Raw genomic sequence first — 23092 nt, forward strand, 5'->3', positions numbered from 1 at the left:
TATTTAGAGGCCCAGTGTTAACAGGTTTTTGTCTTGCAGTTCTACACAGAGGGGGTCCGGACCCCCTCGGGAGTTCAGACGCCGATGAGCATAGCAAGGTGCTTTCCAGAAAAGATGGGAAAAAAATTAAGTTCAAGCCTTGAACCATCTCCATGCGTGGTGGGGGGTCATGAGTCCATGACACCTATAATTAGGGGTCATTAGATGAGAAGATTGACAACCCCTGCTGGAGATAAAAATGCAGTTTGCCCTCTTATCACTGGTAAAAGTGTTAGATTTCTGGTCATTTATCACTGGTTGAAAAATGATCAATGACCTGCCCTGTGTTCACCATTTGAAACATTTAAAAAAGCAAAACAAAAACATGTTTAAGGAAAGAACACAATTTGATTTCGATGGAAAGCCTTGCTTGCCAACACCTCTTGCAAACTCCAATAGCGAGATGACACGATGATAAAAGGAAGTGATGGGCATGAGCTGGCTGGACAAACAGGTCAGTGATTGACCGGCACTGTGGGACACAACCTGAAACATGCTCATCTGTTCTCTGCTTCTCCTCACGTCGTACAAAAAAGTACTTTTAGTGCAGAACTTTGAGGTTCGCTTACAGTTTAACAATTCCTTCTAAAAAAAAAAAAACAATAGTACTTGAGTTGTTGTGCATTCGGTTTTTGGTGACTCGATAGGCAAACTTTGCAGGAACAACTATGTTGTGGTCATTCTAGTTGAAGGGTTAAGCCATAATAGTCCCCTTCATTAATTATTCTGTTCACTGGGATAATAAAGTGCTGCAGTAGGGGAGGAATGTGATCATTTGAATGATGCATGCGGAATTATGAACTGACCTGGCCTTCCTTCACCTGTGCAAGTATGCTAATCACAGTGATACAAAAAACACCTGCTGATGCATGTGATAACCAAACCAACCCATTTAATATGTACAAGTTAAAACAGAAAAGCAAAAAAAACAGGTACATAGAAACATTTTTTTCTCGTGTAAAAAACGATTGAGATGACAGCTGGAGGGTTAAAAACTATTTACAAGACAATAGTCAAAGTTTCTGCCACCATTTGAATGGCCCTGAGAGGGTCCACGACATCTTTGAGCTTGTCCTTCCTGAGAACCCAGTCCGGAGCAAATCTGGAAAACAAAAACCAAGTGTCAGTTCCTCCTGCAGACACACTGCATTTAAATCCATGTACAGCAAACTCAGCGGGTGCGTATTTTCTCCAAGTACACACTTTGGCAAAGGACGGGATTTACGGGGCGTTGCTTGAACATAGAAGCTGCCGTTGATCGACGCATTCATCTTCTGTTTGGTGACGGTTCTTTCTGCGTCCAGCTTGTGTTTGCGGGCAGTGAGGCGGTAAATACTACGGATCCTCTCCAAGATCTTGGGTAGCCTCATAACCTCCTGGAGACAGAATAAGGTTTGCATTCGATTTGTTGTATATATAGTAGGTGACATTTTCTGTAATTAGTGATACGTCTTTTGCATTTGAGTCTCTAACTACAAACCACAGCACGGTGTTTGTCTTGCAGGAGGAGAGCCAGAAGGAAGCAGGCCTTGGTAAAGATGCTGCCACCCTTTTCTGCCACTTTGTCACCAGCCTTCTCTCTGTACCTCTGCAGCAGGTCCACCAGCGTCTCTACAGAGTTCTCCACCAAATACACTGCCTCAATGGTTTTGTGGTACTGAGGGAGCGAATGAAGGAGTCGAAGCGAGCAAAAAAAAGGGGGGAAAAAATGAGAAAATTGAGATTGAAATCAGTTTAATCACATGTGCATCAGTCTGAAGGTCAAGAGTTAAATATCTAAACTAGGTGCTGACAAGGACCTCATGCTATGATACATGTCACAATAAATGGTTCACAAAATGATCTCATGATATACTACAAGCGCACCTGAGTGGTCTCATGAATGTACCTCACTTTATACTTACAACTCAACAGAAAAATGAGTCACAACTCTCGCATTCAAAATTTTCCTTCTAATTTATAAGAAAGATTTTTGCAAATTTGCACAGCTGTGGTGAGTGAATACACGAAAGGTTGCTGCCATCACATACAAAGGCCATGGTATGATTTTATACATTGTGATGCAATAAATACTAATCAGTACAATGTTGTGGGAACAAAAGTGTTCTATTGCTGTATTGATTGTATTGTGCAGGTCCAGTCTGAATCGTTCCCAGGTTCCATGAACTCCCGATGTAAAACCTGAGGCTACTGCGAACACATTCTCCCACAGATGAACTGAATGCGTTGCAAGTCCAGCAACCATGAAGCAATAATGGAATTCCCAAATATGAATAATAGAGAGGGGAAATCAAAGGTTGTGAGAGAACCAGACTCATCATGGTTTAAAACTCCAGGAAGTTAAAAGAAGAACCAAAACTAATCTTGGTGTTTTTGTTATCGATGTTCGTAACTCCCCAGCCAAGGATCCGTTTGATGGGAATTTATGTCCGCTTTCAAAAGGTAATTGCCGTGAAACAACCTGAAAACTGAATCATTGCTCTCATCCAAGTGCTTTGCTCCCTCCACAGCTGCTCGCTTGATGGACAGTTGTCACTCTCTCTCTTCACTCTACCACTGCTCACTCTTGTTCACTCTCCAGATCGTTCCCCTTTATTCACTGGCTTGGCAACTGAGCTCATTCGCTCTTCCTGTTCAGCACTCGGGACAAAGGAACGGAGGGATGGGTGATGAAAATGAGCTCAGACCCCAACACTCTATAAATGTGAGGGAATCATGGCTGTTGTGTAATGTGCCTCACCCAACATTAAGCCGTCCAACATTAGGTAACATTCATCACATTTACTCGATGATTTCACAGTACAAGGAATTGGTGTATGAGGGGGGTGAATCCTGCGTTTGCTCATGCCTGCTGGGACGGCGGCTCCCCACACCTACTTTTCTCTCTGTACCATTGGTCGTTCTTACCTTACCGGTGCGGAACTGAAGATTCGTACAAAAAATAAAAATAAAACATATCAGGGAGCCCATGTATTCAGAGTGTTTAGTCTTTAAAACATGTTCCTTACTCTTCATCAATACGCTTTAAAGTTGGATAAGGCAAAAATTGAAAAACACTATCCTCTGTGATTAACATAGTTTTAAAATAGTTCATATTTCAAAGCCATACATCAGCTTTTATTAATGAAATATTTACTTTACATCTGGCAGGCTGAATTGTGCACAGGCCCTGCAGCTCTGCTTTACCACCTTATGCCTTCATAATCATGTCAGGCCGTGTTCTCACACTCTTCCTATTTCACAATTATTTTTTTTCCATAGAATCTCTTCCTGATCTCACATTACTTTCAATTGCCATGAGTAGAAATGCAGACATTGCAGATTATGCCTGAATTATTGACACTGATGTGCATTTTGGCAACAGAAACCACATGAGACCAGAGAATATGAGTTCTTAGTTTCTGTTCCACAAACAAACTTCTGTCTCAATCTGAACGTCAGTCAGATGATGTAAAAGGAACTGAAAGTCTGAGGACATGAGGAATCAGATGGTGGAAAAAAAGAAAAAATAATCCTTACTCAAGACATTAACAATTTAACCTTCATAGGAGGGAAACCGGACTAACTACAGCGTTATATTCCCTTCCTCTTAACACCTGAGAATGGCTGGCAAAGTCCTTTACATGGCAACAGCATTTAAACAGACCAGGTACCTTAGACAGGTTGAGGAGGATCTGGATGGAGAAGGTGATGACATCCATGCAGGGGACGCTTCTGTTGCAGCAGCGGACCAGTGTGAAGATGACGCTGGTGGCTCCGCTCTCTACCAGCTGCTCACAACACACCGGAGACAACCTGGTGGCCGTTTCTGCACGCACACACACATTACTCTATTGGGGCTGACTGTCAGAATTCTGAAGGTGCACGCTTTTTGTACTCTATACTTGATTAAATTTTACATTTCACAATTTCGGGTGCACAAGTTTACCATCCTTCTCAACACTCAAACACTTTTCTCCCAGACATTGCAAGGAACATACCCAGGTTTTTTAGGGCCTCCAGAATGTAGGAGAATTGTTTGTATCGAAGAAGGTAGTCCAGGGCAGATGATGTCTTGTTGCAAAGTTTGTCCTCCTCCCGGGCACCGGCAGAGACTTGACGCAAGTTTTGTCTCAACTTTACCATCTTGGGATTGTCGTTCAGTCGGCGGGAGCAGTGTCCTCTCCACAGAGCCTACGAGGAGAACAGGAGATGAAAAGAAGAAAAGGATGGTTATCGCCTTTCCTTCAGTGTATAAGTGTGTGTCAGCGAGTGACTGTAAAGCACTTGGAGTATCATTAAGGTGGAAAACGCTACATAGACTGAATCATTTAATATCATAAATGTGCTCTGCTGTCCATAAGGAAGATTATTTTTGTTTACTTAAGACTGGGGAAGTTTATATGTGTCTCAGCTCTCTAGTCAGTTGCTGTGTTGGTACCAATACGTTCCACCCAAGCTGAACACTGCACTGCTGCACATTCGTTGTAAGAGCTCTCCCTACAGGACACTGTCCTATGAAACAACAGAGATTAATGAGAGTGTCTTTAAATGCCACAACTGATTTCACCACTGACTGTGATACCTGAGCTTTGGCAATGCCCCGTTGAACCCTCTTCTGGCGCCTGAGGAGGATGAACCTCCGGACAGCCTGCTGGATGACTGATGCAGCCTTGTGGCGACGAGTGAGCCAGCGCTTGACTGCTCTCTGGGCTGTAACCACCTTCCTTCTGTCTTCCAAATACCGTCTTCGTTGCTGCCTCAATCGCACCCAACACTACACAGATAAGAAAACCAAGAATCAGTTGATACAAGTTTGTACTCTTCATACTCCTATTTTATTCATCCTTTGCTGCTGTACCTGTATGGTGACAACAGAATGGATCTGTCTTTTAGCTGACTCCAAGACCCAGTGGGCTCGCAAAGCTCTCTGGATCTTTATGGCACTGAGGTGGTGGAAGGCTGCCCCAGTGAAACGGCGTCTCCTCTCAGCCTTTGCTGCCTCTCGTGCCTGAATGATGGATGTGAAGCAATTGATTTAATGCATATTTTAAATGCATTTGGGACAAATAAAGGTGAAACTTATCAAAACAGACATTCTCTAACAGAGCTATCAGGTTTTCCTTGTTTTCCACGACATACATGATATAGCTTAATATAAAACATGAGCAAATCATAGAAGACTTTTTTAGCAATCAGTTGCCATTAGCTTTAAACTTAATATGCATGGCTGGCTGTTTCTGTATGAAAGTCCATATTTTCAAATTAGATACCCATTAACTCAACTTTGTACATCAGACACCTTCTTTGCATCTTTTAAAAAATAACTAGTCAAAGTAGATGGATAGAATGCTCAATGAAAATCGATGCACATGTACACAAAGCTAGTTACCTGTTGTTTTGCAATCCAGGTTCTGCAGTGACTCTGAAGTGTGATGGTGGCCTGTCTTATTTGGGTGTAGTTGTTCCTCTCCTTCCTGCAGAGGTGTGCTGCCCGGACCTTCTGCTGTAGCTTCACAACTGCCTCCCTCTTCTTGTGGAACCTGCGCCTCTGAACCAAGCATCTCCAGTGCGACTGGATCAAAGTGGCAGCTTGACTTTGCCGATGAATGTCTCTCCTGACACAGTGGCCTCTAAATGCAGCCTGAAGGATAATGGTGGACTGTCTGATTTTCTTGAACCAATGCCTCTCTTGTCTCTGAAGAACACAGGCCCGGTAGTACCTCTGAATGGTAATGGCTGACAAGCGCATGGCCTGGAACTTCAAACCATCCGCATGCATTCTGAATGCAGACTGGATCACAGTGGCAGCCTGATGCCAACCAGCAATCTGTTGGCGAGCTTGATGGCCTCTGAATGTTGCCTGAATGATGATTGCTGCACTTCGCATTTCCACATATTGTCTCCTTTGTGCTTTGGCTGCAACAGCAGCCCGAAATTTTCGCTGAACTGTTACTACAGATGATTTCAAAGTCAGATACTGCTTGCACTCATAGTGGGCTCTAAAAACTCTCTGGATAACACTGGCAGCTTGATGCCTTTGTCTGATGGATCGTCTGGTTTTCATTCCACGATATGCAGCCTGTAACCTGATGACAGCTTTCCTGCACTCTTGGTAATTTTGAACTTCAGCGTTTCTCTGTCTCTGAGCTCTGAACCTCTGTTGTAAGACACAGGCGGCCCAGCGTTGTTTCCTGAAGGCCAACTGCTGCTTATGTCTCTTGAAGTTGACTTGAATGACAGTAGCTGCCCACTGCATCTTTGCAATGTTGCCCCGCACACAATGACCTCTGAAAGCTGCCTGGAGAATGATAGCAGAACGTTTAAATCTAAGGAAGGCCGCCCTTTGTTGTTTCTGAAGAACATAGGCACGGTAGTATCTCTGGATGAAAACAGCGGAAAGGCGCATGGCCTGGAATTTGACTTCCTCTCTGTGTCTTCTGAAGGCAGACTGGATCACAGTGGCAGCCTGATGCCAGCAAGCAACACCTCTCCTAACTTGCTGTGCTCTGAATGCTGCCTGCAGAATGACAGCAGCACAGCACATTTTTTGGTATTTTTGCATTTGCTCTTTTGCAGTTGCATTGGCCCGATACTGCCGCTGCATGGCGAGGACTGAGGATTTTAAGGCAAGAAAACGCTTGCGCTCCCAGTGTGATGTGTAAGCTCTCTGGATAATGGTGGCAGCACAGTGATTTTGTCTGACCTTCTGCCTTGATTTCATTCCACGATATGCAGCCTGTAACCTGATGACAGCTTTCCTGCACTCTTGGTAATTTTGAACTTCAGCGTTTCTCTGTCTCTGAGCTCTGAACCTCTGTTGTAAGACACAGGCGGCCCAGCGTTGTTTCCTGAAGGCCAACTGCTGCTTATGTCTCTTGAAGTTGACTTGAATGACAGTAGCTGCCCACTGCATCTTTGCAATGTTGCTACGCACACAATGACCTCTGAAGGCTGCCTGGAGAATGACTGTAGAATATTTAACTTTCAGGAACTTTTCTCTTTCCTGTCTTTGAAGAATACAGGCCCGGTAGGATCTTTGGATAATAATGGCAGACAAGCGCATGGCCTGAAATTTGACTCTCTCTCTGTGCCTTCTGAAAGCAGACTGAATCCTTGTGGCTGCTTGATGCCAGCGAACAACATCTTTTCTGACCTGTCTCCCTCTGTATGCTGCCTGGAAGATGACTGCAGCCCTTTGCATTTGTAAATACCGTTTCCTGTCTTCCTTCTCTGCTACTGTGGCCCGATACTTCCGCTGAATGGCGAGGACTGAGGATTTTAAGGCAAGAAAATGCTTGCGCTCCCGGTGTGATGTGTAAGCTCTCTGGATAATGGTGGCAGCACAGTGATTTTGTCTGACCTTCTGCCTTGATTTCATTCCACGATATGCAGCCTGTAACCTGATGACAGCTTTCCTGCACTCTTGGTAATTTTGAACTTCAGCGTTTCTCTGTCTCTGAGCTCTGAACCTCTGTTGTAAGACACAGGCGGCCCAGCGTTGTTTCCTGAAGGCCAACTGCTGCTTATGTCTCTTGAAGTTGACTTGAATGACAGTAGCTGCCCACTGCATCTTTGCAATGTTGCCCCGCACACAATGACCTCTGAAGGCTGCCTGGAGAATGATAGCAGAACGTTTAAATCTAAGGAAGGCCGCCCTTTGTTGTTTCTGAAGAACATAGGCACGGTAGTATCTCTGGATGAAAACAGCGGAAAGGCGCATGGCCTGGAATTTGACTTCCTCTCTGTGTCTTCTGAAGGCAGACTGGATCACAGTGGCAGCCTGATGCCAGCAAGCAACACCTCTCCTAACTTGCTGTGCTCTGAATGCTGCTTGTAGGATAATTGCTGCACTGCGGATTTGCAAATACTTTTTCCTTTGTTCTTTTGATCCAACTGTTGCTCGATACCTTTGCTGAATGGTGAGGACTGCAGATTTACAGGTAAGAAACTGCTTGTGCTCACAGTGGGCTCTGTAAGCTCTCTGGATAAAACTGGCAGCCTGATGCTTTTGTTTTATGATTCGTCTGGATTTCATTCCACGAAAGGCAGCTTGTAATACAACAGCAGCATTCCTCTTGGCGCTCAGAGTTTGCTTCTCCTGTCTCATTTTCTTGTTCGCTCTGTGACGTGCTTGCACTACACTGACAGCCCAGTGGAGCCTCTTGTAGAAAGTTTTCTGTTGGTACATTCGAAATTGAGATTGTATAGTTACCGCAGCTTTATGCTTAATGCGCAACTGCTTTCTCACCCCATATCCTCTATAGGCTGACTGCAGACAAATGGCAGCCCTGTGCTTCAAAAGATAGTCCTGACGGACTTTTCTTGTCAGGGTCACAGCTCTGTACCACTTCTGACAAACCACAGCTGCTGCTTTGATAGCAAGGAATTTATTTCTATCCTGCATGGTACGGAAACTTTTCTGAATGACTGCAGCAGCACGGTGCATCTCTGCAATCTCCATCCTTGCCCTGTGGCCACGATATGCTGCTTGGATGACCACAGCAGCTGATTTCATAGTTCTGTACCTCTGCATCTGTTGATCCCTGAGCATTTTTGCCCTGTAGCGTTCCTGAAGAATGATGGCAGCACACTTGGTAGCAAGGTACGCCATTCGCACTTTGTACATCCTGAACTGAGCCTGGATTGCTCTGGCTGCATCACTCCTCTTCTTTAAGTTGTCCCTCACTCTATATCCACGGTAAACTGTTTGTATTTTTAAGGCAGCCCTCTTTAGCTCTCTGTAGTTATGTTGCTGGGCCCTACAGAGCAGAAGAGCTTTAAACCGAGTCTGGATAATAATGACTGCACTTTGAAGGAGAATATATTGTTTCCTGCTTAAAAGCATCCTAACTGAAGACTGAATGATTGTTGCCGCCTTGTGCTTTTTCCTCAGATCCGCCCGAACTTGCATGCCTTTAAATCCAGCTTGGAGTGTGATGCACGCTGCTCTCTTCTGCAAATACGCTTGTCTTGTGTCTTTTCCAGCCACGTATGCTCTGTAGTGACGCTGGATGACTACAGCTGCTGCCTTTTTCGACCTGTACTCTGCTTGAGCCTTGTGTCGACAATAGTGGGCGCGAATCAATGTAGCACACTGGTGGTATTTCTCTATCCTCTTCCTGTCAGCTCGACCTCTCCAGTGAGCTTGTATGACGAGTACAGCCTTTCTGAGCCCATCATAGTCTTTCTTTGTCTTCTGAGCCAAGATTGTGGCTCTATATTTTTGTTGTATCACAGCTGCGGCTTTTCTCATAATGAGGTAGCGCCGCTGGGCAGCGTACTTTCTAAAAGCTGTCTGGATCACAGTTGCTCTCTTGTGCTGTTCCTTCAGCAAGTCCCGAGCCACTTTCCGATGATAAGCTGCCTGTATGGTTCTGGCAGCACAGCGCATCCTCTCAAACCTTTGCCTCTCCATATCTCTTTTCACCGAGCCCCTGAACCACTGCTGGATTATGACTGAGGCCAGTTTCATTTTCATCACCTGCTTTCTGACTTTATGCCCTCTAAAGGCACTCTGGATAACAATTGCAGAGTTGTGCAGAAGCCTCAGTTTCTGAAAACACTGCCTCTGTGCACAACCTCTGTATTGGGCTTGAATGAGCACGATGCTTCTCTTAGTCCTCTCATATTTATGGCGATGCCTCTGCATTCTGTACCAAGACTGAATCCTTACAGCCGCAGCCGTTCCTCGAGCCATTTTTTCCCGGTACCATTTCTTAAATGTGGCTTGTATCACCTTTGCGGCAAAATTTTCCCTCTCCATTTTCTTGGTTTTCCATCTTCTGTATCCCCTCTGTATTTTCACCACCGCAGTTTTAAGGGAGAGATAACATTCCCGTTCTTTTCTTGCAAAATTCCATAAACGCGAGTATTTCTGAATGACTGCTGTTGCCCAGCAAATTCTTGCAAAAGCAACGACTGCCCTCCTCATTCGCCAATTTGCTTGGACAACAATTGTGTAGTATCGGAGCCGCTGGTAAACCCGCATGGCTGTAAACATTCTCCATTGGGCCTGCACAGACATGACAAGACACATATTTTTCAAAAAGCAATTCCACCGGCCAGTTTCATGAAACAAGTGTTCTTGCAGTAAAAAAAAAAAAATTAAAAATGGACAAACATTATCAGACGAAATGCTAAATCACAAAGGTTTCAACAGACGTGGGCAACTACTGATGCCTGCTGATGTTAAAGTTCAATTGAAGGTGTTTTTACATATTTACACATATATTGGAATCCATTCATGAGGTGTACACTACAAGACTTTTTTTAGGCCTCAATTTACAGACAGGAAGCAGAGCCTAAAGGTTGTTTGTAACTCTTTGCTCCAAACACCTACAGGAATGTCTCTGCCCCAATCAGTGCAATTCCTGAAACAAAGCTAATATCATACAAACTTGAGGCTTCTATAGGAGGAGATGCCATTATTTCAAACCCTGCTCACTCAATGCAAGTTGACCTCAGAGGGATTTTCACCTCAAACCTTAGTGTCCACCTCTGTCAGAAGTAAGATATCAGGCTTTGCTTCCTGTCTGCATGTCTAAATCAAGGGCTAAAAAAACTCTTAAGTGTTAAAGAACAAATTTGTGTGTATGAATGTGAATCTGTGAAGAGCAGTTCCATGCACAGTTTTCAATACCCAATCTTAATATCAGCATGGATGGTCATGTACATCATGCCAAAAACCATTTTGATACCAGCCTTTTTCAACACCTACCTGGATAACAGTTGCTGCTTCATGCTGCAGAACCTGAAGTTGAGCCTCTTTTTCCAGCCTCAGTCGTTTGCGAGCCACATAACCCCTCCAGACTGATTGGATGATTACGGAAGCTTGGGTCTGCCTCTTAGCTCTGCGCTTCTCGAGAAAACTCCTCACAACTAACTGGATTTTCACAGCAGCTGCATTACATTCCTGTGCCCAAACAAGAACCAGGGTTATGAATGCAGTATTTCTTACTACGCCTGGCTGTCAAATTCAGACAGAGGACCGCCTGTAAAATAACCACACATGAAATGCCTAACCCCTGAATTCATTTTCCTCTTAAATACAAGAATCAAAGGTAGACTTTCCTGAGACTGACTAATTTCTAGGTTTATGCTCCGGAGTGACCCTTTAATTATTCCGAACCCTTCTTTATGACTATCACAGATATAGAATACAATATAGTTATTCAGGTTTGTAATATGGCCATTAATACAGGGAAGTTACCAAAAAAAAAGTCTTTGTATCATGAATTTCAGAATTATTTTCCAACTATTTTATTCAGTGCAATATCACAAACATGGTACTACAACCTTGTAGAGCTCCAGGTCTTTCTTTAGTTTGTATTTCCTCCAGGCTCCTTGTATGACCCGAGCAGCTCTGGTTTCGTTACGTAGGTCCAGAAGTCGTGTGCACAGGAAGGACAGATAGGACATGACAACCTGGAGGGGAAGGATTATACACAGAGTTAGAGATGGAGAAATAACTCTGGTCCTTTATCACCTCTTGAAATTTGATTGAAATATGTTCATTTGCAGCATTTGAAAAAATGAATAGCTGCATTTTTGCATGTTGTGGAAGAACATCCCATAAAATTATTGAATGACAATGTTCTTTTAAGTATGCCATAACCTGCGAAACACTGTGCAAAGGGACATCCTTGTTGCATCAGGTAATCCAAAGAAGGAAAAAAAAAGAAGAGGGAAAACAAAGGTAATTTGACTGACTTTTACACGAGAACTTAATATGAGTACTGTCTCGTCAGGTTCTGTCCTACGTGTGTGGTCCAAATCAAGAAAAGATTTGGTTTGCACTAGCCTTCTCGTTGGGGATGGTGTTGGACATGTCTGCTGGGTTGATCATGGCAGGGACTCCGCCCAGGAACGCCACAGCACTGTTGACCAGTCTGAAGTTGTTTTTCTCATTTTCCAGGAGCTCTTTGAATTCCACAGAGGGAGAATCTAGGCCAAGTGATACCATAAAAGAAGTGAGTAAGAAATATGAATTGCAACGTTCCCACAAATAAATATACCGGTAACTAAAGTCATTTTACCAATATGCGATTGCTATCAAACTCAAGTCACTGTAATAAAAAATTATAATTGTCCTACATCCAATGCTATTCCATGATTTGGAAGACTTCCTTCCTTAATTCCAATTCTTTTTTTTTTTTTATTCAGATCAAGGTTTGTTTTACGCAGAGCTCACATTAGTTAACTTTATTGTAAATGACTCAGGGTGAACAAAGAGGCTAATTAATGTTTCAAGCTCCTACAAGTGAATTTCCTAAGCATGAAGTTACCCAAAATCCTAACTAATGTGCTGAATGTATTTTTTAAAAAAACACAACAAAAAAAACTAGACAATAACTTTCGTTAATTCTATTCTTTCCCACAAATACCCTGTCATCATTCATCATTGATCTGTGTCACCACTGATGTTTAAAATCCAAACTGAAGACAAAGCACAAAGCTGACATGTACCGTTCAAGCCTGCCGGCAACGAGTCAAAGGAGTTGTCAGAGTCGCTGGCTGAGCAGTTGAGCTCCAGGCGACCCCTCAGTGAGCACTCGACAGTCTGAGTGGTGCTGTGACTGACAGATTCCTCTGGCAGGAGACCGGGATGGTAGTGGTGGATTAGGTAGCAGAGGACACGACCGTCCGAGAATGACACAGTGAAATTCTCGACCTGCATAAGACAGACAACAGTTTATTCCCTGTATTATTTGTAGAGGAACATCTATGACATTTTCAGGTATGATGGCCTTTCGAATAATCATCATTCAAATAAGCCGGAAAAGGATGTAAATAGAGTACCAATTTAATAGAGTTAACTCAGACTTTATTGCATTTTCAGATGTAACCAGCCTGGTAGTAATTACTCTAGTGTTTTCATGACGGCTTACAGTCAGAAGTATAGGGTTCATATACATTTAGCCCAAATATTTCCATGACATGTCCTCAAATTTTAGGAAAAATCTCATGACCATACCGTCTCTGGTTACAGGTCAATAATAAGCTCTAAAATCCATGTCTACATTTACCAGCGTGTATCTAAACAAAAAGGTTGACGAAAGATGTGGTTTTCTACAACAACAAAAAATACATATTAGAAAAAAAAAATCAATATCAAACAGAACTGATTTTCCGCAGTCAATGTGAACTGAACCAGTGGTTGCTGTGAGGCATTTGTCCGCAAAATATTGACTTTATTTTCTCACAACTCACCTTTATATTGTAGAAGTCACACACAGCACAGACCCAGTCCATGAGCAGGGTGATCTTCATGCTGCTGTGTTTGTACGGCACCCGGGACTTTACAGGACTGGGCTGAAGAACCCAGCTAGCCTTCAGAGACGCCAGCTTCCTTTTGGTCCTCGAGGTTCTCCTCAGGTAGCCAATTTCCTCCCTCAGCTGATCCTCATCCAAAATCACCTCCACCTAAACAACAGATCCTCTGAGTATCAAGTAAACCCTTCAACAGATGTTCTACGGACTAAAGTCAGATGCACACCTGGAAGGCGAAAATGAGTTTCCACAGGAGGCTGAGTGTTTTCTCTCGGTGTCCGTCCACAATATCTCTAGACTCAATGATGGAACCTGAAAATGGGGACAAAAGCGCAACAGTTCGTCAATTTCTTTATGCTTTACTGCCAGGATTTCATTCATTACCACCTAAGGACCGAGGAGTTGAACCCCCCCTACTGAAAACTCTTGGCCTCCAGGAAATTGGAATTTTATATTATTTTCCAACTTTTTCAGTAACTGAAGTTATTGGTTGTAGCTTTTACTCATCTAAATGATAAGTTCTTTCTGATGATGGACACATAAAACACAATTACTAGCAGCAACAGTTTTGGCATTAAAAACACCGCATAGTAAAGTCAGCGCATGACTTTTGAAAATGTATTTAAAAGTATCAGGTCTTGTTATTTGGTGGCATTATTCACATCTCATTTTGACTTACATCTTTAAATGGCACGTTTTATCTTAGACACCTTGTTTACTCTGACATTTGCAGAACCTTCTGTTCTCACACTTGCAACAGAGTCAGAAAGGTCAAGGCAATTCAGTGTTGTCACTGTGCAGGTGAAAGTTATTTAAGATGAAACGGCGAAATGAATGGAAATGTTGGTTGTTAATTCTCTAGTGAAAGATGAGGAATGTCCACAAGTGTGCATCGGTGGGGGGAAAAAAGATGTGTAATTTTAAGACAATGAATATGGAACACTGGTCAAAGAAAATTGAATGAAGGCACATGGAATCTCATCGTGTAGATGGAAGACGGCTTTTCATGCTGGGAGTCTGTGTTTTGCATGTAAATCATCATTACCGTGTTCATCCCTGAGGTTGACTCCTTTGCTTTTGAGCACTTGAAAAGTGATGTCAACGTTGTGGACTTTCTGCAGGCGGCTGATGGCTGGCAGTCGGAGCTTTGCTGACAAATCCCACTGCTGGGCGAGGAGCTCCATCACTCGCCTGGAGGAAGAATCAGCATATGTCCACCAAAAAAACAAAAACAAAAAAAAATTATCTTGGGTGGGGGGGGGCAACAATGATGAGAAATCACTTTAGTAACACATTATTACAGTTCCACCTCTGCTGGTGCTTTAGCTTTGAATGATGAAGCTGCTCATTATGGATCAACTAATTAATCAGTAGTTCAGTTTGTTTCAAGTGTTAATGCCTGCCTGCCATGTTAGACGCTGTGGTGAGACAGCAGTTTACTCAGGCCTGCTGGGTGGTTTACACTGGTATGTAAGTCTGTCTTTACAGAGTCATGCAGACAAAGAATTGAATGGGGTCATTTAAAAGTGCACAAACCCATGAGAGCCGAGGCAGGGCACACTGGAGGGAAATATATTCTTTTAAAAAAAATTTAACAAATAATGAAGTTGTGTTTGTACAGTAATCAGTGAGGGCCCTCCCCCGGAAACACTCCACTCTGCCAGTGTTTTGACAGGAAATCTCAGCTCTGTGCCACCAAGTGGGTGTTGTGATACGATTGGTTGAAATTGATCAGTAGACGCTGACCAAAGTCCAACCTCAAAACCGGATGAGACTTAACATGCTTCCCTGTGCATCAGGAAATTGCCACGAAATGTGACAGTGTGAAACGTTCCAATGAGGTGAACCATTATCAGAGAGTAGATGCTTCAGTTAGATATCAGCCATCAGCGAGAGAGACAAAGGAGGAACACACCCCATCTGAACCTGAACTTTTGAATGAAGAGTCAATGAAATGCTCCTCATGTGGAAGGGACAAACATCCCAACAGGGATTCGAGCTTTGCAGTGCAATTATTTGGTTTCACTCACACTAGACGAATCCCACATTTTAAATCCACTGCCAGATTCTTCACAGCGAAGTTGAACTCATCCAGGGGCTTTTGAACGTGGGAGACGGGTAACCCGAGGTAGCCTAGATGCCGGGGGAGGATCCCCTCCCCACTCAGAAAGTCTCTGGAGAAGGCGAGGAGTAGGTCTTTGCTTGTCTGTATGAAACAAAGAAGGAGCAAAAGAAAGTGTGTCAGATTGATTCAACCCAAAAAAGATCCACTGAGAGAAACACAGGAATAAACACTGTCATGACAGGTTTTCACTATGTAGATTAAAATTCATAAAGTATGAAGTTGGAGGGGAATGTGAGGTTTACTTTCAGGTCTGTTCTCCCCTGGCTCTAAAAATATGAGGTGCATTTTCTTCTCATACACTGATGGATTCCATTTACTACCTGTGTTCTTTTTTTTTTCCAGATTTTTAAAAACTTTTTACAGGAAAAAAAAAAAAATCAGACAAACTTCTGTTGGTATTCTCCCTAATTTTTGAGTAAGTAAAAATAGAAGTCTTAAATAACAGACAATGGCATCCTCAGAATTGAAGCAAGAAATGATTACTTAAATGAAGCAAGTTTGATACCTGACTCATATGATAGAGCTGTCCCTTTGGCCTTTAATGAGGGGACCATTTTGAGCTCTTTAATGGACTCAATGCCCACTATGGGCCTTGGCCTACCTTGAACTCTGCATCCATGCAGAACAGACAGGGGTCGTGCTCAATCAGTCGAGACTCTTTGGCCTTGTCTAAGAAGCAAACCAGCAGCAGCAGCTTCTTCAGAGTGAAGCGGGACAGCGCCTCCTCATGGCCTAACCAAGAAAGTTACAGATTTTAACCAAGGTTTCACCACCACCTCTGCAAATAAATTCTATTACTGAAGCATTTGATAAAATCTAAAAATATAGATGACTTTTAAAAGAACACATCTGTCTTACATGAGGAAATATAGCTCAATTAGCAGCATTTATTTCCTCATCTTCATCCCTGCCTGACTGAATTCAAACTTTCCCAAAAAATCATCACAAATTCTGCGTATTTACTGCTAGACATCTTTAAAAAAATGCCAGTTTCCTTTCTAAGACTTCACATGATGAATCTTTAGTTATGAGAAATGAATTGACAACGTGAGGTTGATCAGTCCCACATCAGTCACATTAATATGGATGAGTGTTTAAAATGCTAAAATTTTGTTCAAAATGACTGTAAATGACTTCATTACCATCTTTGTAAAGGTGAGGCACTTTGGGGTGTCTGAACTCAGCAGCGATGTCTGGGTTCCATAGAAGTCGCTGGAGAATGAACATAGCCAGGCCCAAGGCATCGCTGTTGCTCTCCAGCGAGATCAACTCCCCGTAGATCGTCTGGGAAGGACCCACGGAACGTTCATATAATAAAGTCATAAACCAGATTATTGAGCCTGACAAATGCAATGTGATCACATGAGATGAAGGAGATCACCGAAGCAAGAAAATGCCTGAAATTGACATGAAAGCCGAAAAAAATAATTTTACAGAAAAACTCATAATTGTATAATCTGTCCATTCATTTCTATTGTTAAAAACAGGATAAAGGATCAAAATCTGAAAACTGCACGCACATTTTGCCCTTCAAGAACTGAATGTTTTGACATTTGAATTATCTGTCCAGCTGAACATATGAAAGAGTTGAAAGTGTGCAAAAACATTCATCGCAAGAATAACAAAGATTCTGATGACATACAAATAAATGCATAAGCCCTCACATTAAAAAGCAGAAGATAACAGTGCTGTGTATTCGTACCTCAAGTCCAATTCGTAACCACAGTGGATTGTAGGAAAGAAGCCAGTTGAGGACCTTTTGGCGCTCACCTGAAAGACAACAAAAACAGAAGAAAGCAGTTGTAAGCAAATACAGCAGTAAAATGGCAGGTTTTATTTCTGAAAAAAAGATTTCTACCTATATCCTTCCAAAGATGGCGGTCTTTTCGGATGAGCAGCCTCTTAGCTTCCACCTCCAGCTCCAACCTCCGAATGGCCTTGACCATCCCCTCTGATGTGAACAGCTGGCAGGCAGAACGACGGAGGCGGTTCAGCTTCCGCCGGGCTGTGTAGGTGCTGAAAGACATCTCCTCTTTGGTGGGTGCTTTGGGCACACTGAACTTGTCATTGCAGCCCATGGCAAGGGACACAGCACTCACTAAAATGGAAAAAGGAAAAAAAAATAAAATTCCTGGATTACAGATTCATATACATCACTAGTAAGTCCTGCTGACGTCGATGAACAGATGCTACCTTTAGTGACCTCAGTGACAACTTTAAAGTCATCTGGGGTGAGGACATAGTTGATCCACCATGTGAAACCCCTCTCCTGCTTCTCAATCCATCTCTCGTCATAAAACATGTTCTTGGCGGCAAATGGCATTGGGTGTCTTGGTATGGCTGGAAGAAAAACAAGAGTAGCTGAAACACAACTGATCAAAAACAGATGATGAAACACCACAGAAGCACATTCTGTAATTTCCTGCCTTTGAATTACCTGTTTGGGCAGGTTTAATGAAGGTCAGCTTTGACTGTGCTACAGCAACAACTTTTACCGTCTTCAGGGACGAGGGACCAGATGACTTCAGAGAGGTGGCACCTAGCAACGATGGAAACCAGTCTTCATTTCACAACAGATTATAAAAGACCAGTGAGATTTAAATTATGGGTGTACAAGTACTGCAAGAGGGCCATGATACATCATTTATAGAAAAACATTTTTTGACTTTGTTTGAAATCAAAATGTCATGTGCTTGTGTTGGACAACTGTAGGATCATTTTTACTTGTAATGATCTGCTATTGCAATACGATTTGCAAATTAAAAAGGATGCTCTTAATTTTTGAGGTGACGTGTAACAAGCAAAGGTGTTTTCTTAAAGCTGTAGAGTACAATGGGCAGGTAGAACATCTACACTATAATATAATTTTACATTACCAGTCGCAGCACTAGCTGATATTTACCTAAAACTGTTTAATTTATGAAATGAAACAACATCAGGAAATACTTAGTTTTAATCTCAAGTGCTGAGGTGTGTGTAGATGGTGTCGTACCTCGTGAGGCGAGTTTGGAGATCGGTTGTTTCACCTTGGCAGGTGCTGCAGACTTTTTAGCCTTTAAAGATGATGATGATGACACTGAGCGCACTGACCCTGAAACAGAGAGGCAGCATTTTGTAACTAATAGAAGGTCTAGAAACAAATAAACAGTTCTCTCCATCTTTAGGAGATTCAAAGTACCACAAAATAATCCACATACATGATATTAAACACTGGAAGCTTCTCTGAATGCATGGCTCTGAACAAAAACATATTTGCCTTGACTAATTGATATTAGATTTATTTAAAAAAAAAAAACTAATTTAAAAATCAATGATCCCACATTCTACCATCAGAATGTTGTAAGTGTTCCATTATCTACAACAAAAAGTACAATGACTGAGTACAAATCAAATGTGACAGTCAAATTCACTTACACCCGTCAGGTCACTTAATAAATCCAGTTTAAAGAGAAAGTTAAAATGACCATTAGGGTAGTTTATGGTGATGCAGTCTGACAGGCGCTTTAGTCAGAAATGGAATTATTTGATTAGCCTGCAGTTTCAAACTTCATGTCTTTCCAGCACAGACTTTTGAATAGATACTCTTCTGCCTTAATACCTCAGCTACTAATGCACTGATACATTTTTTTTTGCAGTGATCCCTTAAATATGATTCAAACAACTGTGACAAAGATAATATTGGGGACAGAGCATTTTACCATTCAACATTATTGTCTAAAACGAAACCCGCGCAGCACAGGGGCACTGCGCCCTCTACTGAAAAGAAATGATGAAAGGACATCATTGCTGAATTAAACCAAGCCACATTAGCTAACACCAGCTAACTCTGACAAGTAAAGCGAGGCCCGAGACTATACCAGTATATATGAGATAAGCAAATATAGGCCAGTTATAAAAGCAGGCTGATCATTTGGTCTGATCCTTAATTTGCTCACCTGTAGTTCTCGGCGGTTGCCTTTGAGCAGTACGTCTCCTCTCTGGTGATGATCTGGTGGGCTCAGGTTTCCTAGCTGCCACCTTGGTCCTTTTAACCTGCTCTGCTTTCCCATTATCCTCGATCCTCCCATTACTTTTCAAATACTCTTCACTCTTCCTCTTCTTGGTCTTCAGTGCCAAGTGAACGGGAAATAAGTCCTCCTGCACAGCTGGAGTTGCAGATATGGGTTCAGGTAGAGCAGCTGTTGGAGACTGCTCATGCACATTTGACGTGAGGTTGCAGGGTATGGGTGAAGACTGACCCAAGGGTGATAGAGAGGGGCTCGTAAATGTGACAGGACCAGTGACCCCAGGAGGTGGGGAAGTAACTGAGAAAATGAAGCGAGAAGGAGCCATGGGCAGAGGGGAGGTGACAGGGAAGGTAACGGGTGTGGGCGAGCCATCAATTCGTGGAGTTGGGCTGGAGGAAGAAAACTCCTGGGACTGTCTGTTAACACACAAGGAGCCAGTTTCCCCTAAGCTCTGCTGCCCCCTGGTCCTCACGTCCAGGCCTATGACAGGAAGGCGTGGGGTGCCCGGTCCAGACTCACACCAACTGTTGCCATCAGACAGCTCAAGCGTGTTCTCCAACAGCCTTCGTCTTGACTTCTTTATTTTTCTTCCACTTGGACAGTTTTCTGTCACTGGTGCTTTGCTCTTGATCACAGTGTCGGAGTTAAAGGATGCCTTTTTGCTTCCTTCCACTGCATTATCACACTCAACAACCTCACTCACAGGAACCTCTTTGCTAACAAAGAAAGTCAGTCTCGGCTCATTGGACTCGGACAGCTCTGGACTATCAGGTAATGCATTTTTGTCTGATCCACAGCTTTGTCTCCCACTCTTACAATCCAGGGAATCGGAAAAGTAACAAGTAGAACTAGTGTCACAAGGACTGCCATTAACCTGACTCAGGTCAGAGTCAATGAGGGCCAGGGCGTCTTTCAAAGATGGAACAGTGGCTCTGTGTAACATACCGCCAGCATCAGCCCCTGACTTCATGGGAGCAGGAAGTGGGCTTTCAACAGTCTGAATATTCGGCATGAGCTTCCTAAACCTCTCTGGTGTCCCAATGGGTGACAATGTCCTGTTAAGCATTTTAGTAAGTTCTTTGTTTTCAAGTGTTCTTCCAAGCCCAACATCTGGACTTACAGACATGTCTGCCACCCTTGAAGCTGGGACAAGCAGAACAAGAGGAGAGTTTCTCTGAGCATTCTGAAGATTCTCCTGCTCTGAGAACTCCTGAATGAGATTTAAAGCCTTGTGCTCCTCTGATTTCCGAGGGCGGTAGTCAGTGGGACTGTGTTTGGAGATGGATCTCTCTCTCACAGCTCTGCCCTCGTTGAGAGAGGTGAGCGGGCTACGGGGCTTATCACGTTTGTACTGTGGCTCTCGGGACACCTGTATGGTTTTATTAGCAGCCATCTTCCAAGGGGCCTCCATCTTCTTTCCCCTGGGGACTGCCATGTTTTCACCCCCCCTTTTGTTTTTGATTGTGTCCCATAAGCTTTTCTGAAACACAACAAAAACAAGTGGCATTATAGATTAGTATCAGTGACAGCAGGCCAAAAAAACAGCACACTGAAAAAAAAATGAGAGTCACAACTAAAACACATGTATGCCAATGAAATTCCATGAACTTTAACACAGGGAACATTTTCACAACCATTAATTCACTGAGACGTCAGTCACACGTGAAAACAAACAGAAATCAATGGTAAATTTGACCAGCATATATTTGACTAAAATGAATGACAAGCTACATGGTTTGATACAAAATGAAAATGTTTGTCAATGTGAGCTACAAGAGATTTTTCTCAGTTTATAATAACTGAACCACATATATTCTAATATCCAGATATTCATAAAGCAAATTTCCATGACTGCCCTAAATGCTCTGGATTTATTTTTCTAAAAAAACTTTGCCAAGACTGGAAATTGCCTTTTTCAAATTCAATGATTTCCCAGGTTCTCATACTCATTTCAACCTTGGTTCTATGATTTTTCTTCTCTTGTTTGTGTAAAATCTGAATTAATATACCAACCTTCTTCTTTTTTGGTGCTTCTGCTCTCCCAAGCAACACAGCCTGAAGCTTGAGGACGCCATTGGCATTGAGGACGATCAGCTCTCTGATTCCACCGTCTTCTGCTGGCGTCCAGGTTATTTTCAGGTTGAATGAGCCCTGTGGCTGCAAGCACAAGAACAATGCAAAACAGAGACCAACTGTGACAAGGAATGAACAGAACACCGAAAAGAAAAAAAATACAGCAGGGTACGGTTTAGAATCGCACAATGAAATATGTCTCAGCATATGATTTTATCATGTCAGTACAATACTTTAGATGTTTTACTGAATATTAGATGTTAATCTGTGGACAGCTTGGGTTTTAAACAAATATGTACATGTAATTGTATTGATCTGGACCATACCAATTTATTAGCTGGTCAATATTATGTTTTAGTGCAGGCGCTGCACTGAGGTCAACTTAAACATTCATTCTTCTGAAGGAGGAGAAATGTTCCACCTTCAATATTTATCTTTGTCATAACTACGTAATTCATAATGTGCACTCCAATCTATAAAAATAATATTGGAAAAGTTATACAAAGGTTACTCAACACACCAAACGTAGCTGCCATGACATCATATGAAAAACCATGAGCTCTTGTGCCGCTCACTATATTCTGTCCATCTATCTATGCCAACATACACAGATCCAACGACTTTATCACCATATATTGCAATATGGTATCAATGCAAGGAGGGGGAATATCAAAGTATCCTAGAAAAAATATTGTAATATATTGCTGTTATAATTCTGCACTTAATTGCACAAAAAAGTGACATCAATGCTTAAGAATAATCAAATAATCTAAAAAAAAAACCGCTTTTTCCAATGTTGTTACTTTACCTTGGTTCATCTTTGAACTGTGGTGTGACAAGTGTGATAGCAGCTTTCGCTAACAAGCTCACACTAACACCGCTTACGTCCCGATCGATTTAGTTCGTGATATTTACGTCATTGCTGTTTTACTCCCTTTTTGCCATGTATATCAATTAATTCTGAAATGGTACCTGGACTGTGAACGCGTTGTGGTCCACAGAGAAGCCTTTACTGGACGGGATCTTGTCAATGGTAACCGCCGCCTCTGCATCCACTGTCGGGTTTTCAATCCGTAAAACAGCCGACTTTGAGGTGCCCAACTTCACGGTTCCAAATGTTACAAAAGGAGCCTTTGAGAACAGGGTCAAACTCAAAATGGGAACGTCATTTTCCTTATTGGCGTCTTCTTTCCTTACAGGACTGAAGTCGAGGAATCCCCTCTGTGCTGAGGCTGTAGCCATTGTTAAAATAACGATGAAAATCACGAAAACGCTAGCTACATGTTTGTTGGTTCGCGCGAGCTTGTGCCGAGGGTGGCCGCTTGTCGAGCCTGTACGTTGATCCACGCTGCCTTCGTCAACACTCCGACCGATCTGGTTTGAAATTCCACCGTGTTGCTTGTTATCCAATCATAAGCGAGGGACGGCCGCACCTCGTCCAATGGCAAAAGAGAAATCTTTAAAACCGTACGAATACAGTTCCATCAGCCAATCAGCTGGCGATTTAGTTTTTAAAAAGCCATACGTCACATTCAACGCGGAAATGCAATAAATAAATAAAACAGCATATCACTCTGTCCAATATTCATTTTACTCC

General features: G+C 42.7%; 1 protein-coding gene across 1 annotated transcript; it reads right to left on the reverse strand.

Annotated features, from left to right (window-relative positions):
- Positions 1 to 914: 914 nt before the first annotated feature.
- On the reverse strand, positions 915 to 22859 carry aspm (assembly factor for spindle microtubules). The gene is made up of 26 exons (XM_086224065.1): positions 22468 to 22859; positions 21436 to 21579; positions 19351 to 20902; positions 18408 to 18506; positions 17853 to 17954; positions 17609 to 17755; positions 17274 to 17513; positions 17118 to 17185; positions 16558 to 16699; positions 16017 to 16147; positions 15321 to 15496; positions 14336 to 14481; positions 13517 to 13602; positions 13231 to 13443; positions 12487 to 12691; positions 11822 to 11964; positions 11317 to 11445; positions 10739 to 10933; positions 5411 to 10033; positions 4880 to 5029; positions 4604 to 4795; positions 4020 to 4212; positions 3693 to 3847; positions 1520 to 1696; positions 1243 to 1415; positions 915 to 1141 (listed from the first exon to the last, which is right to left on the reverse strand). Exons 1-26 carry the CDS (start codon positions 22735 to 22737, stop codon positions 1039 to 1041), a joined length of 9954 nt encoding a protein of 3317 aa, XP_086080191.1. The 5' UTR covers positions 22738 to 22859; the 3' UTR covers positions 915 to 1038.
- Positions 22860 to 23092: the final 233 nt, after the last annotated feature.

This window comes from Aulostomus chinensis, chromosome 14, assembly GCF_037954235.1.
Source record: "Aulostomus chinensis isolate RoL2024-O1b breed Wild chromosome 14, RoL_Achi_v1.0, whole genome shotgun sequence".
In the NCBI taxonomy this organism is placed as follows: domain Eukaryota; kingdom Metazoa; phylum Chordata; class Actinopteri; order Syngnathiformes; family Aulostomidae; genus Aulostomus; species Aulostomus chinensis.